This window comes from Cetorhinus maximus, chromosome 4 (assembly GCF_964194155.1).
Source record: "Cetorhinus maximus chromosome 4, sCetMax3.hap1.1, whole genome shotgun sequence".
In the NCBI taxonomy this organism is placed as follows: domain Eukaryota; kingdom Metazoa; phylum Chordata; class Chondrichthyes; order Lamniformes; family Cetorhinidae; genus Cetorhinus; species Cetorhinus maximus.
The window spans coordinates 38,531,756-38,548,359 of NC_135882.1; the positions used below are offsets into that span (position 1 = coordinate 38,531,756).

At 45.1% G+C, this 16,604-nt stretch overlaps 1 protein-coding gene across 1 annotated transcript in view; it reads left to right on the top strand.

Moving 5' to 3' along the window:
* LOC144679417 (dual specificity calcium/calmodulin-dependent 3',5'-cyclic nucleotide phosphodiesterase 1C-like) overlaps positions 1 to 16,126 on the top strand; it is a 792,900-nt gene extending 776,774 nt beyond the window's left edge. The window contains exons 13-17 of the mRNA XM_078539774.1: positions 239 to 320; positions 6,618 to 6,738; positions 13,008 to 13,183; positions 15,675 to 15,905; positions 16,092 to 16,126. Of these exons, the coding sequence (XP_078395900.1) occupies positions 239 to 320; positions 6,618 to 6,738; positions 13,008 to 13,183; positions 15,675 to 15,905; positions 16,092 to 16,126 (645 nt within the window). The remainder of the gene's footprint in view (positions 1 to 238; positions 321 to 6,617; positions 6,739 to 13,007; positions 13,184 to 15,674; positions 15,906 to 16,091) is intronic.
* The last annotated feature ends 478 nt before the right edge of the window (positions 16,127 to 16,604 follow it).

The following is a 16,604-nucleotide window of genomic DNA, read 5'->3' on the forward strand; positions in this document are numbered from 1 at the left end:
TTCAGCACATGTGTGTGCTTCAGGACTTTCAATGGTCTTGATGCATATCTTCCAATTTATGTCCGGAATTTGCCGATACAGATACCAGAAGATTTGGGCCATTATGTTTGCAGGTTAGTGTGCATGAGGTTTAGCAAAGATGGTTTTGGGAGATGCCCAAATCTTATTTATGCATTCAGATGTGAGACCATTCAGCTGATAAATTTCAGTTCTTCATTTCATCTGATTGGCATTGCAGGGTGACAAAGAGGCCGAACTGGGACTTCCTTTCTCTCCGCTCTGTGATCGGAATTCAACCATGGTGGCTCAGTCCCAGATAGGTAGGACACTCAAGTACAAGAATATCTTTATTACAGACTATTCATTTTACAACCAATGGTCAAATTAACTTGGAACAAGTTACAGCTTAATGCAATGCATAAATTCCTGTTTGTATTGAAAAATATGCATTTAATCGGGAAACCCAGACCCCTTTCTACTAGTACCTATCCTACTAGGTTATTTCCAAAATCAGGAACAGAAGCTGGGACTGGAGTTGGGATGGATTGGGATTCTATTTAAATTTCACTGTAATGGAGGAATGGAGCAAGAGCTGACAAGGATTCCCCTGTTCTTGCAGCGTGTTATATTAATGTTTGAAAAATATCTACTGGAGTAACTGAAAACTAATATTTATTATAGTGTTATCAAAAAAACCAAAAGAAGGAAACAGAACAACTCACCTTGGGGGTTAAAAAAACATAATGCATGGTTGCCAGCCAGCATGAAGATGACTATTTGGAGAATAGAAATGTTATAATGTTGACTTTCATCTTGTTCAAGGTTTGTGCATTTTGTTTTCATAGAGTTTGGGTGATACTTTGAACATGTGTATCATTCACAGCTTGACTCTTCATGAGTATATATAGTGGGATTATCATTTAATTTATTGCTGGTGAGTGCAGTTGTTGGTGTGGTGATGCAAAGCTAAGAAAGAAGAACTCCTGCTCCTTGACAAGTAAACACGATATAATTTTTGATAATGGCACACTTCCCAGGGCTTTAACTTTTACACAAATGTTTCATGTGCTCACTTTAAATTTGTCTCCCTCTTACTTCAAAAGATGTGTTAACCCACTTTAAAAAGAGTTAGAATGTCCCTTAAAATAGAAAAAAGGGAACTTTATGACACCACATTAAAAGAAGGAAAATAGGTCATGATAAAACAGCCCATAGTTTTCTGCCAATTAATTTTTATGGCTGGCAACCCTTGTATGTACACTCTCAAAGCTCTGAAGTGCACACCCTGTGAGGGTTGGCTGAAGGAATCAACCCTCAGTATTCGAACAATAGCATTGCTGTTATTATTCAAATGTGCACATGGTGTGCTGGTAACTGTGAGTTCTTGAGGTCTATGTCCAATTGTAGCACGTATCTTCACACTCATAATTCCCATGCACTTCCTGACATTTGGCAAGGTGTCAAATGAAGACTTCAAATTTCCTTATAGGAAAATGTTGAAAATAAACTGACAAGTCACCATGTACCCCTTTCCTGCACTTCTTGGCAATATCAACACAGCCACAATAGTTAAGGTCAGGGAATCAGTTCATATATGCAGCCTCACAGGCTAGTTACCATGGAAGAAATTAAATAAGGGTGAAAAAAAACCTTGAAGTTGGAGTGAACTATAATTTCTTAAAATTATACTGTTACATAATCAAGGACCCCTGTCCTCACTTAAGTCCAGGCAGTAAATTAATAATTGATTCATGTTGGTAGTGCCTTCTAAAATGCATAGGCAAGCAAAATAATTTCATGGTAATATTGCTTTGGGATGCCAAGACCACCATTTAAAAAATAAAATATTTCATCAATATCTTCCAAGTTTTCAGAAACTTTTTGTAGACAAGTCAATGCTAGTCAGGTTATATGGATCCTTTTTGGGCTGAATGAAGAAAACAGGACAGAGGTGTTTCCGCTTTGAAGGTAACCATACACCATTAAAAAAATGTGATCAATTCTTTCCAAGGTCAAATTGCTGTCTCAACAAGATCTGGAGCCTTTTCTAAGACCTTATTTGAACTTGCACCAGCTTTCCTTTGAGACCTTATAATAGGATAATAAAAACAATTCCTGAGACTGAAAACTCTTTCCACACCCTAGGATGTAGGGAACGTGTGGAAGATTTACCTTTTTTCCTTCCCCACTGGAATCAAGTTGACATTTTTTTGGTGGAATTTCAGCAAAGGCCGGTTCTACACAAAGTTAAGGGCTGCCGACATTTTATATCCTCCCCAACACATAAATTTCAGGATTTACCTCTTGCATCAGCCATTTAGATTATTCAATTTTGTTGTTCTCCATTAGATTTATGTGTGTAATTGGAAATGAAATGAGTGGCAGGATACAAACAGCACACTGGAGCATCAAGAGGTTGTGAATTTACACCTGCAATTCTCCTGAGAAGTGTGTTGTATCTTGCTTATACATTATAGGAAACAATTGACTGGACTTCATGGACTTTGAAAATACAGTCATCCAGTGAAGCTGGCCAGTGAAGATCTGATCATTCCTGTGCTGACAGTGAGGTCAGCGGTGCTCATTCAGGTGAGGATCCAGCAGTGCATCATTCATCAGACAACCATGCTGTGAGTGATGTCTCCTGTTTCACAGGCCACTGCCATGCACTAATTATCTCCCCTTGCTTTTGCAGGCGCGTGTGGGAAATGACCGAGGGGTCCATGACCCAGGTCCTCGACTCAAGCCCCAAAGACACCCCAGAAGTGGAACCTGATGGCACCCCAATTGAAGACCCATCACAGCACTCACCCGCACCCTCCACTAGCTCAGAGAAACACAACTCGGTGGGACCTAGCTTTAGAGTAGACTCAGGGTCATAATCTGGTGTGCGCATTGCACTTTCTGATCCACAGCAGGTGGTGGCGGGGACTTTCCAGGTTTCCAGCACTCAGAGGACTGCTGGAGACGAGAAATCTGCTGAGTCCGAGTCAGAGGATAAGCCTCTGGACTCGGTCATACCTCAGTTGCTGAAGCTACAAAGGCAAACTGGGGAACATCAGGAAGGGATGTCTGCTGGACTCCTAAGATTGCAAGGCATGATGGAGGAGTCTGATAGCACCGGCATGTTGCACCGAGGTCAACACTGGTAGGATGGCGGCCGCCATGGAGACCTTGTTGGACATTTGTCCTGCACTGCTGCGTGGGCTGAACTCCATTACTGATGCCATAGTTGACCTCCAACAATGTCAATGCAAGAGAGGTGCAGGGCAGCTTGATCTCACTCCAGCTTCCCCTTATCCTCGAGGAGTCAGCCAGTGGCCCTGAGCCACCCAATGGGAGGAGATCCAGCAGGTACACAACCCGGGGCCATCCACTCAGGTGACTCTGGGAGTGTCCGCCCCATCCCAATCCCCTCTTCCTGTGATCCCAGCAGCTCCAGCTCCACAGGCTGAGGAGGATGCCACTGCCAAACAGCAGGATCCCAAAAGCAGGCCAGGGCCCTCCACATCTCGAACCTCCAGACGACGCCCATCAGGGTCATTACAGGCAGGGTGTAGCAGTCAGCAGGCTACTTCCACCTCCACTGTGGATTTCAGGGTGGGGAGCACCAAGATGTAGTGGCAGGGTCAGGAAACAGAGAAGATGTAGTTGCACGGCCTGGGCATGGGTGTTAATCACTTGTACATAATGTTCACTGTTGAAAATAAACTCCCAAGAATGTCTCCCTGCCTATGGCTCCTTGTTCTGCTGAGCAGTGTTTGTGTCATTCAGATTTGAAACCTTGGTCCATGCGCAAGATAAAGGCAGGTGTCTCAGTCCAAGGCCTCTTCCCTGTGCTTTGTGCAACCTTCCCAGCACACTGATAGTGTGCCTTCACTATCACTCCTCACCTGCATCTCTGTTGACATCCTCCTCATCAAAGGAGACATGCAGCTCCTCCATTCCTCCTCAGCCAGCTCCTCCCCCTGTTGCCACGCCAGGTTGTGAAGGGCACAGCAGGCAATGATGGTGTGTGACACCCTCTGTGGACAGTATTACAGAGCTTCCCCAGACCAGTCCAGCCCCAGACCGGAACCTCATTTTCAATATTCTGATGTTTGCTCCACCAAAGTGTGAGTTCCAACACGCGTCTCGTTGTACCTTCTCTCTGCTGCACTCTGAGGCTGCAGCATGGGTGTCATCAGCCACGTTCTCTGCAGGTAGCACTTGTTCCCTGCAGCCTCTCTGTACCCTGGAAGACTTCAGAGATCTGAGACCTACTGAGAATGTAGGAGTCGTGGACATTCCCTGGGAACCGTGCGCAGACCTGCAGGATGCGTTTGTGCTGGTCGCACACCAGCTGAACATTCAGTGAGTGGAAGCCCTTGTGGTTGATGTAGTTGACTGTTTGTTGCCATGGAGATCTGAGCACCACATGAGTGAAGTCGATGGCACCCTGCATCTGTGGGAAACCCGAGATCTGGCCAAATCCCAGCGCTCTTACTTCCTGGCTCCCAGGCGAAATGTACAAAGTTGTGTGTCTTTGCGATTATGGCGACCGTGACCTCATGGATGCATTTGGGCATGGAGGCTTGTGATATCCCACGGAAGTCACATGTGGAGACATGAAATGACCCACTGGGCTAAAATTTGAGCACCGCGATCACTTTCACGGCCAGTGGGAGTGGATGCCCTCCATACCCCCATAACATCAAATCCTGCAGCATGTGACCGATCAGTTCCCTGGACATGTGCACTCTTTGGCAACACTGATTCTAGGCCATCTATAGAAATGACAAGCGCCACCTATAGACTCTGCATCTAGCTAGGTGCCGACCAGCAACAGCTCGCTGTGGCACTTCAGCAGTGTGTGTGAGCCCCAGCCGCCCCTTCATCTTGAGGGTGCTGCTCCTCCCTCTGCCCCCTTCAGAGAACCAGGCGCCTCAGTCGGTCTCTTCTCCTTTGTCTCCACTTACTGTGAACCATGAAGCATACAGCTAGTTCACCAGGCTCCATACTCTTGATGTTCTCCTCCTGCAGGATCAAAGAGAGAGACACTTGGATTAGCATGGGTGTACTAAGAACCTTCATTGTTTAAGTCTGAAGGCCCCTTAAGACATCCCAGATAGTCACTACTTGGATGGCCAGAGTTTAGCATGCTGCATGGCTGCTTGAAACCCCAGCCCCTCCCTGTCATAATTGAATGGCTCCCAGCAAGAGCAAACTGTGAGATGTGAGGCTTACTTATGAGATGCAGTAAGTGTATGAGGGTGAAGTGAAGTGACATGTCAGGTTTGAGTCATGATTGATAAAGATTTCTAGTAGTTGAGTAAAGGGGGTGTGGTACACTGAGTAGTGTATGAGTCTAGTAGGGTAATTGGTGGCATATGACATTTGAAATATTGGTGGGACATGGCATTTACTGACCTTGACCACTTGTCAGATCATTGAACTATTTTTGACACAAAATCCAAGTCCTCAGGGCTATTTTGGCATTGACCGGCATAGCTATTCTCCCTCTTCCTTCTGATAGCTTGTCTTATGGGCCTCCTGCTTCCTTGCAAGTAGCTGACATCTCTCCTCCACTGCACCTGCTCAATCAAGGCCTCAAGTGCAATGTTGGAAAACCCTGGAGTTCAGTTCTTAAAATGGTGTGCCATCATTCGGTGGTGTTCTTTCTCATGCTCTCTTCTGCCATCATTTCCAGCACCTGCTGCCACCAGAATGCTCTGCTTTAAAAGGAGCAGGCTGGCTTAAGTATGGTCAGTCTAGCCTCTGACGGTTTTGTGTACCTTGCAAAATCAGCCACAGCAGCTGAAAGTGATTTCTAAATTAGACTTGACCAGCTGAAAGAATAGAGTGCTAACTCATTTTACCACCCACTCTGGCAAAATCTGCTGCAGCCAAATTGAATGGAGACAACAACAGTAAGATATAAAAGTCAAAGATTTGATCGGGTGCCTGGCTTGTTTATTGATTTAGGTGTTTTCTTTTCTGTTGCTGTTAATGTTACAATCTTTTTACACTTGAACACTGGAGAATTTAGCAGAACACTTGATTACTGTCTCACACTGCATCTATGTTTTCTGCGTATAATGATATCACTTCTCTGATGTGCATTTAAAAGAAACAAGTCTTCAGTGGAAGCAAAATATAATAGTTTTGAATCTAAAACAAGAGATTCCAACAGTCCTATCATCAAGTAACACAATGGGATATGGGCGAGGATTTTACAGCCCTTCACGCCCAGTGGATATTACGGTCCCGCCGAACTTAATAGAGGTTTAATGGCTTGCTGCATCCGCCAGGGGGGAGACACACAACTGTGGGGCCATAAAATCCTGGCCATGAAATAAAGTGTTCCTTCTCTTAATGTCAAGCAAAATACCACCTTTTGTTACATTACTCTGAACTAAACTGTACTGTAGATAATTGAATATTTAGATTATGGGAGTGTCATTGTCTGTCCCCTTGGCAATCATGAACAATTAGCCGTAATGCCATACTTAGTCGGGGATTCGCATTCCTAAAACGTAATACATCATTGTCGGATACATTAATGCAAGGACCATTCACTTTGCAGTGATTTAAGAAGCATTTATTATTTCTAAAATAATTGCCATGATTTTTTCCAGGTTTTATTGATTTTATTGTGGAGCCAACATTTTCCGTTCTGTCTGACATGTCTGAAAAGATTATAACACCCCTGGTTGATGAAGCATCCCGCTCTAGTGGAAGTGGATTTCGGCGAGCCAGGTTAGTCAGAAACTAAGGGTGGGATTTTCAGGTTGGCAGGCAGGCGTGATCGGCAGGCCTGGGAGCAGCTGAGGAACGGACCACCAAACGCGATCGGCCCTGACCATGATTTCACGCTGGCTGGCCAAATGCTCAGCGCTGCCAGGGTGAGGGAGGGAGGAGGGCAGGTGCTGACATAAGCGTGGGCATGGCTGAGCAACATTTCAGAAGCTGTTCATTTTCATTAATGGTCATGTGGTTCAGTAGCCAGAGAGGTCTTTATGCTTTCCATTCCACGCCATCCTTCAAAATTACTGCTGAAATTGGTAGAATGGACCATTAACAAGCAGTCAATTAGGAGTGCTGCTGTAATTCAGTACTTCCTGGGAGCTGCAGTACACTCGCCAATAGTGTAGGGCTGGGTGGAGGTGGGGGCGTAGTAGGTGGCAGTTAAAATGGATTGGGGAGGCTTACCACTCCTTTCCCACCCTGAATTATAGGCGTCAAGGGCAGCTATCTCAAGCTGGTATGGTCCTGTTTAAATATACAGATTGGACTCCGATCACATCATCAGGGCTCCAACCTGCATATTCAAACTGAGACCTAAGTGGGTGAGCAATGGCGACTTTCCTGGCAGACAAAGCCTATGGAAAGCTGTATATCAGCAAGGTAAGCTTAAATGATTTCACGTTCTGGTGCTACATCCCTAGATCAGGACTGCATGTGAAAAATCCAGCATGATGATGTTGGTCACAAGCCTGGAATCAACACGCCAGTTTCCCATAATACAGAGGTCAGGCGGGCACCGAAATCAGCAGCCTGCATGACATTTTTAGAAAACTCACTAAAGGACTATTGACCTCGCAAGGCAATTGACCTGAATAATATGTTGCCCACACCATAATGCAGTGGGTGCAGGGGAAACAATGGTGGGAGTTATGTTTTTCAACGGGAAGTTTTGCAAATGCAGGTATAAAAGCTGCAAAGTGGGACTGTAGCTGACTTGACAAGAGCAGGTCAGGGAGATGTTATCATTGCAGTTACGTTTATTTTCTCTTTCAGTTTAAAACTCCATTAGGCCATTTCCTGAGGGAAGGGTAACAACCAGGGAGTGGACAAAATTGTGCACTGCAGCATAGCGAACATCGCTGTACAAAATGGGAATAGTCCATTCTGTGGGATGGTCCTCCTCCAGTGAGGAGGAGAGGAGGAGAAGGAGGGCAGCTGGCCAAGGATAGATATGCTCTGTGAACCAAAAACATGGCACACCTGGCACTGAGCAAGGGCTGTGGAGGGGAGGCAACAGTAGCTGCAAGGCAGAAAGATGAGAAAGCATTACCCAGCCAATAGAGTCCACCAGCCAAGGCTCGGACACTTACAAATGATAGAACACCAGTGTCTTTGAAGACTCCAGCTGTCTAGGGAGACAATCACAGTAACACACTGTGACACACTGGCTGCCAACATTGCATCCGATTGTGTGAGTGACATCTGATGCCTGTGGCCTTGAAAGTTACATGGCCCTGAATCTTTTCACCACAAGGCCTTCCAGGTCTCATCTGGAGACCTGTGTGGGATCTCGCAGTCAGCTGTGCATCATTGCATCAAGTTGGAGACAGATGTCCTGTTCAGGCATTCATTTTCTGATGACAATGCCAGTCAGGCTGAAAGACAGAGGCTTCTGTAGTATTGCCGGTTTTCCAAAGGTACAAGGCATAATAGACTGCATGCATGTGGCCATTAAAGTGCCTTCTGGACATCTGGGACATTTGTAAACAGGAAGCGATATAATTTCCTTAATGTGCAGCTAGTAAGCAACCACAGGCAATGCTTCATGCAGGTCAGTGCATGCTATTCAGGCAGCAGCCATGATGCCTACATACTGAGGCACTCCCAGTTTCCAGGATGTTCAATGGGTTGTAAGCTTTGGATGACAGGCTTCTAGGAGAAAGAGGATACCTTTTAAGAAGATAGCTTAAGACACCATGAGGGGAGATGGTGGATAGTTCTAATGTCACTGGACTAGTAAGCCAGAGGCTCAGGCTAATGCTCTGGGGACATGGGTTCAAATCCCACCATGGCAGCTGGTGGAATTTAGATTCAATTGATAACATTTGTAATTGAAAACTAACCTCAGTGATAGTGACCTTAACAACCATCATTGATTGTCATAAAAACCCAACTGGTACACTAATGTCCTTTAGGGAAAGAAATCTGCTATCCTTACCTGGCCCAGTCTACATATGACTCCAGATTCGCAGTAATGTGGTTGACTCTTAACTTCCCTCTGAAATAGCCCAGCAAGCCATTCAGTTCAAGGGCAATTAGAGGTGGGCAACAAATGCTGGCCTTGCCAGCAACACCCATATCCCGTGAAAGAATACATTTTTTTGAAAAAGGGACGCAGAAATGGAGCCTGAGAGGAAGTACAATGAAACCCATTCATCCATCATGGCCCTCATTGAGTCTTGACAGATCAGGTGGCACTCTGCAATATGCATCCAGTAGAGTGTCAGAAATGGCATTGGATAACCTGGCCCTACAGAGAGGGGAAGCCCTGGCAGAGGACAATTTGATGGAGACAGCCCCATCCTCTGATGATGACTCTGATGAAGAGGAGGGTGATCCACGCCAGCCAGGTGTGCACAGGAGGGTCTGGATACCAGGGAGGCAAGAGGTTCACTTACAATGAGATAATTCCATGAGCAATGTGCCTGCAACACAACCTGCTTAGCCCTTGCCACCTTCTCATGTTATCTCCCTCCCATGAACACTGAGGCCGTGTCTGCTAAGGTCCATGTAGAGTCAAGAAATAATGCCAAGCACAAAGGGACCCACATGAACACAAATTCCCTTAGCACTGTTCAGTCCATCCTAATAAAAACCATCACATCACACACACAGATAATGCATCGATTAAGCTGTTCAAAGACCATTCATTATGTAAGTAAATACCATTAATCAGAATTCACATATGAAAATCACCAATGTGAACCCATATGTGAGTAATGAGGTTTTCCTTAAATATTTCCTAGGTGTTATGGCGCGGGGCTCCCCCTTCTCTGCCAGCTGTGCTAGAGACAGGCTGCTGACCTTTATGCCCCTTTGCCTAGAATGACTTTGGTGGGTGTCCTCTGGTCACATGAGGCCATGGCGAGCACAGTGATAGGAGGCTAACCTGTTGCCATGGCATTCAGAGGCATCTGTGTTAATGGCAGAGGGATGGAGGAGACTCTGCCTCGATCAGAAGCACCTTGAGATGTGATAACACTTCCTCATTTACTGCCATGAGGTCCATTTGGCCCACCCTGCTTTTCCTGAGAGGAACCAGGACCTGGATGTGACTCCAGGCTTCTCACCCTACCTCTGGGCCCAGTGCTCAAAGATAAGGTGATGGAGTGCAGGCCAACACATACCCGGTGTCCCACCAGTGAGCTGTTGTTTTTGACTGTCCATGGCAGTTGCCAGTCTTTCAATGGAGGAAACCATGAGTTCTGTTGAGTAGGTGATCACTGTGCTCATGGCCTGCATGGACTCCTCCACTGCCTGTGCTCGTGTGCGCAACCCCTCTGGAATCCGCCTCAGTTTCACATACCTTGTGCTGTACATCCAGCATGTGCTGCCTGACAGACCACTCCAGAGGCTCGTCATCAGACTGGGGCTCAGCACCTAGGTCACTTCCTGAACTCTTCCAAGTGCCAGGGGGTAGCACCATCTCAGTCTCCAACAGCTGGTCTTGCAACTGTGGTGTGCTCTCACCAGGGTGTGGATCCCTTGGAGCCGACTCGCACATACCCACCAAGGTGCGTGTATCTGTGTTGATGCTGGTTGTGGAGTAAGGATGCGATGCTGCATTCTCTAAGGCTCCATCCTCTGCCTTAGAGATTGGCGAGAATGCCTCAGGGCTTGTGGCAAATGTTTGACTTGTGGGGCAAACATAAATAAAGAGAATGAGGAGCATCATCATCATTATTAGAAGTGAGTTCAGAGAGATATGCTTCTTCAGAATACACTCTGTCGTCATTAGGAGATGGTAGCCAGTGTTTGAACCTTAGACAGTCTCAAATTCAGACAGACTGTCCTCCCCATATTGTGCAAACCTCCATAGTCACACCTTCCCAACAGCTTCCCCAGTTTCCAAGACAGTTGCCACCCCTATCCCTGCTCCTTTAAGTACAATTTGCAGGAGAGAGCTATTCTTCCTTGGAATCTCACCACCCAGCGTGTTCTTCCAACCTCGCCTTGGGATTTCACCACCTGGGCCTTCCTCCTACCTCAGCTCAGACACTGGATTGGCTCCAGTGATATGCCTTCAACTCCAGGACAACCTTCTCTCGTGGGGTGAGAATAGCCAGGTTGGGCTGACCACCTCTGGTCCTGGTCCTTTCCCTGTCATTCCTCTTGTCCTGGAAATGAGAAAGGACATTGTAATGACTATACGGTGCTGTAAACATGCCTTCAAATATGTGGCCAACATGTACTTTGTTGGTGGCCAACATTTCTCAATGCTCCTTGCCAGCTAATAGGTGCTATCGTACCAATCCCCAAAGAATCCTCAAACTCTTCGTGCCATGCAGAGTGGCATGTCTGCATCATGCGGCTTTCTACAATTGGACAATATTATAGGCTAGCCCATATTTGAGCCACTTGATACCCTCACCCTTCCATATAGGTCCATCTCTGAAATGGTTAGACACTCACCTTGGCAGATCTCAAGCAGCCAAGGTTCAGTACATGACCCCATGGCTACTGACTTCCACTGTGACCTCCATCTAGGCCGCTTTTGTCTGGCTGGAAGGCCTCCTCTTCCTGTTTTCCAGCATGAGGACCCACACCTATCACATACAGCCTGGAAGACAACTCACAGCAAATCATTATCAAACCAGGGGGCTGTAATGGGTCTGATCCCCTGATCCAGCTGGTGGTTGTAAAGTGATTCATTTTGGTGGGAAGAACATGGAGAGACAGGAGCAGAGAGACCTGGGTGTATATGTGCATAATTCATTAAAGGTGGCAGGACAGGTGGAGAGAGCAGTTAATAAAGCATTATTACTATGGTGGGACACCATAGTAAATGTCAGTGAAGTCACCAGTGGAGCAACACATTACCATGAGGTAATTATGACTCATTTAGATTGAAACAAAGTTCACAATGACTTTTTCACATTTGCATTGGATGCTGCCCAAAATGACACATACTGAAGATGTGCAAATTAATCTTTGTTACTAAGCGTAGCAGTGCAGCTGCTGCCTTTACAGTTACTTGTAAAAATGAAAGTCTAAAATCATTATTAATAGGGGCATAGAGTACAAGAGCAAGGAGGTTATGTTGAACCTTTATAGGACACTAATATGAAGTATTGTGTACAGTACTGGGCACCCCACTTTAGGAAGAGTGTGAGCACATTGGAGAGAGTGCAGAAGAGGTTTACGAAAATGGTTCCAGGGATGAGAAACTTCAGTTATGAAGATAAACTACAGAAGTTGGGACTGTTCTCCTTGGAGAGGAGAAGGCTAAGAGAAGATTTGATTGAAGTGTTCAAAATCTAGACAGGGTAGATAGGGAGAAACTATTCCCACTCGTAAAAGGATTGAGAATGAGAGGGCACAGATTTAAAGTGATTTGCGAAAGAAGCAAATGTGACGTGAGAAAAAGTTTTTCACACAGCGAGTGGTTCGGCACTGCCTGGAAATGTGGTGGAGGCAGGTTCAATCAAGGCATTCAAGAGGGCATTAGATGATCATTTCTATTTAAACAATGTGCAGGGTTACAGGGAAATGGCAGGAGAATGGCACCGAGTCATAATGCTCATTCAGAGAGCTGGTGGGTCGACTGGTCTACTTCTGCACCGTAACAATTTTTGATTCTGTAATTCAAGAAATCCTTCAGGGTCCCTGCTCCTGATTGCAAGCCTCCCTCCCCAGACTGGATTACAGGAATCTCTGCCCCACACCTGCCCCTCTCTACCTAAGTCTAGGGCTGGGGTCTTCTCCCTCAAGCCCTGATAGCAGACCTTTCCCTCCAGCCTTTGCCTTAAGTTCTGATTATGGTCTTCCAGCCCCAGCCCCAATCATTGGGTTTCTCCAATCTCCAGATGTCCCAGATCTGTCTCCAAAGGCCTCCTGTCGCTATCGTTACATCCCACATTCCACTCAGCCTATTCATTAAGTTCTGCAGGATCTTTGGCCATATACTACCATAACCACACTCACCACACATCACCATTTATATCAGGACCATTGAGTTTGCCAGTATCTAGTATTAATCTGATCATTTTCCTTGTGTCTAGTCTGCACAGCATTTCGCCCACTGATGTGAAACGGACAAATGTGAAGTCTACAGTATCTGAAGGAAGTGCCTCCATAAATTCTTCCCTGCTCACCGTAGATATGAAAAAGTTTAAAAGTATCTGGAGTGAAATATTGCAACAAAACCGTGAAAATTGGAAGGCGCTGCATACAAAAGGTCAGCAGAGGTTGATGTACTAAGTTCTCAGTGATTCATATCAAACTTAATTCACTATATAAAAGTATTATATAAAATATACAGCAGAAGTGTGACACTTTGGTGCAAACTGATTTATCATGAATAACATTTGCTTTTGTCCACAGAAGTCACAACTAACTGTTCTGTCCATGATCCACAGCACAAGCGATTTCCCCAAACTGTTGTCCCTTCCATCACTGTAGGGTCCATCTGTCCAATTGGTGCATAGAGCTAGACGTACACAAAGTTTTACCAAGATTCAACATCAGTTGTTCTGCTTATAAGGAAGGGTGGATTTTGTCCAACTTAAAGCAGTTAGTAGGGAAACCTGTTCCCAGTGGGCTGGTATGAACACTTCTGTTCCTGTCAACCCCACAAGGAAAAAATAAAATTGAAAGCTTACTTATTTGGGCCTCTCCTGGCCCTGATTACTTTCCTCACTATGTTAGCCTGCTAGGAAATTCACTGCTATTCATGTAGTAAAAATTGCACTTGAGTTCTGATGACATTACCAGGATCTGCCATGCATATATGATAAATGATCCTGCTGGCTTTGGGCGGATATCCTTGCTGCTTGCAATCATGGTAGATCAGCTCTCGGCAGTTCCAGGGTGGATATGTGAGCCAGCAGATTTTAACTGCCCACTTATCTGGGTTCTGCCCAGCAGGTAGGTTTAAATTGTCCTCAAGAAGTTAATTAACTCTTGACAACCAATTAAACCCTGTTGATTTATAAACAAGTAAGGACAAACTTTCCTCTGGAGATATGCCCATTTCCTGTGAGCCGGCACCGCTTCGGGATTTTGCACTAGAAGCGATGTCTGTCCCAAGCATATTCGAATTCATGGGCCTGTTTTTAACTCTGTGCAAGAGGGTGGGTTTTGAATGAGATGAAATCTCACCTGGTAGGCTCATGAAAAGAAAACATCCCTCATCATAATCTTCACAGCAACACTGGATGATAGCGGCCAAGGAAAATTACATAATTATGCCTGAGGCAGGTAATTCATCTGAAGTTTGTGGCACAGCAGAATTCCCACCCATCCCATCTGTGATGCGACCATTTCAAACTTTAGTGTTCATTCTGAACTTAATCATTATGCACAAAAAACTTGGAGCTTATTATATTAATCCACTGAGAGCAAATTTCTTAATGTGAATCCCACCTGTAAAGAGTCTGAGAAAAGTAAGGAGAAAAGTATAGAATAAGTGTAAGCGGTAGTGATTTAGAACAAAGAACAAAGAAATGTACAGCACCAGAACCTTGGCCCTCCAAGCCTGCGCCGATCATATTGCCTGTCAAACTAAAACATTTTGCACTTCCGGGGTCCGTATCCCTCTATTCCCATCCTATTCATGTATTTGTCAAGCTGCCTCTTAAACACCACTATCGTACCTGCCTCCACCACCTCCTCTGGCAGTGAATTCCAGACACTCACTACCCTCTGCGTAAAAAACTTGCCCCGCACATCTCCTCTATAGTTTTCTCCTCTCACCTTAAATCTATGTCCCCTAGTAATTGACTCTTCCACTCTGGGAAAAAGCTTCTGACTATCTACTCTGTCCATGTCACTCATAATTTTGTAAACTTCTATCAAGTCGCCCCTCAATCTCCGTCGCTCTAGTGAGAACAATCCGAGTTTCTCCAACCTCTCCTCGTAGCTAATAACCTCCAGACCAGGCAGCATCCTGGTAAACCTCCTCTGCACCCTCTCCAACGCCTCCATATCCTTCTGGTAATGTGGCGACCAGAATTGCACGCAATAGTCCAAGTGTGGCCTAACCAAGGTTCTATACAGCTGCAGCATGACTTCCCAGCTTTTATACTCAATACCCCTGCCGATGAAGACAAGCATGCCATATGCCTTCCTGACTACCTTATCCACCTGCGTTGCCACTTTCAGTGACCTGTGGACCTGTACACCCAGATCCATCTGCCCGTCGATGCACTTAAGAGTTCTGCCATTTACTGTATAATTCCTACCTGTATTAGACCTTCCAAAATGCATTACCTCGCATTTGTGCGCATTAAACTCCATCTGCCATTTCTCCGCCCAAGTCTCTAACCAATCTATATCCCGTTGTATCCTTTGACAATCCTCTTCACTATCTGCAACTCCTCCAACCATAGTGTCGTCTGCAAACTTACTAATTAGCCCAGTTACATTTTCCTCCAAATCATTTATGTATACCATAAACAGCAAAGGTCCCAGCACTGATCCCTGCGGAACACCACTAGTCACTAGTTTAATGGCAAGAGAAAGGTTGTTAGTGTTTGATAAGTAAATTGTTAGAATATTCTCATTTATTTTAGTATCATGTATTGAGAACTAACAATTTTTAGAAGTGACTGGTCCAAGGAGACTGCAGTTTTGCAGGAACTGCTGACAGGCTAGATGTTCACAAATGCTGCAGCGATGTCACTATAATTTGTTCATTTAATTAGATACAGAAGAAAAAGCCAGAAAAGAAGCTGAAGAAAAGACCAAAGAAGAGTCCAAGGAAACATCAGAGAAGAAAGAAGATCAAGTGGCTGAACAGGACAAAGACAGTGAACAAGCAAAAGGCAATCAAACTAATGTAAATCAAACCCATAACACTGCTTTCATTTCTAAGTCTCAGAAGGATGCAAGATATTGGAAAACAGAGAAAGGAACTGGCAGCAATATGTCAGAAGGCAGAGCACGGCTTATACAGAATGGTGAGTCAAAGCCTTGTTAAACTTGCATGTTGAAATCTGTGATTCTGGCACTCACAATGTGTGCCACTTACCACAGAAGTTTACAACACAGGAGGAAATCATTCGGCCTATCATATTTGCACCTGCTGTGGAACGATGGATAACTAATCCCACTCCCTGCTCTTTTGCATTACTCCTATATTTCAGGTATTAGGACCAGTGATCTTTTTGGTTTGTACTAATAACCTGGACAGTAGGGGGAATATTTTCAACCTGGAAATGTAGTAAAGAATGCAGAGGATAATAGCAGCCCACAGGGGGACACAGACAGCTGAAATGAACAGAGATGTGGCTGATGAATTTTAATACAGATTAACATTCAGTCAACCTCTTTCCTTCCCTTAATCACAACATATTTTGAGAAAGTACAAGACAATTGATAGGGGATTATATGGAACATACTTTATTGATGTCGCATAGGTGGATTGGCTCAACTAGACATAGAGGTGGTGGGGATAGTGGAGGGGATTTTATGGACCCCGCAAGAATAGGAAACGTGGCATGCGGGGTGAGTGAATTAGGTGGGATGCGAAATTGTGATTTCCCAATTGCAGGTTGAGATGATTAAGTCATTTGTGTTTGTGGCATGTAAGGCCTTGCACCCGTGGCACTGTAAATTTTAATTCTAATTATTTGGGAAATGGGAGAAAGGAAGAGAGC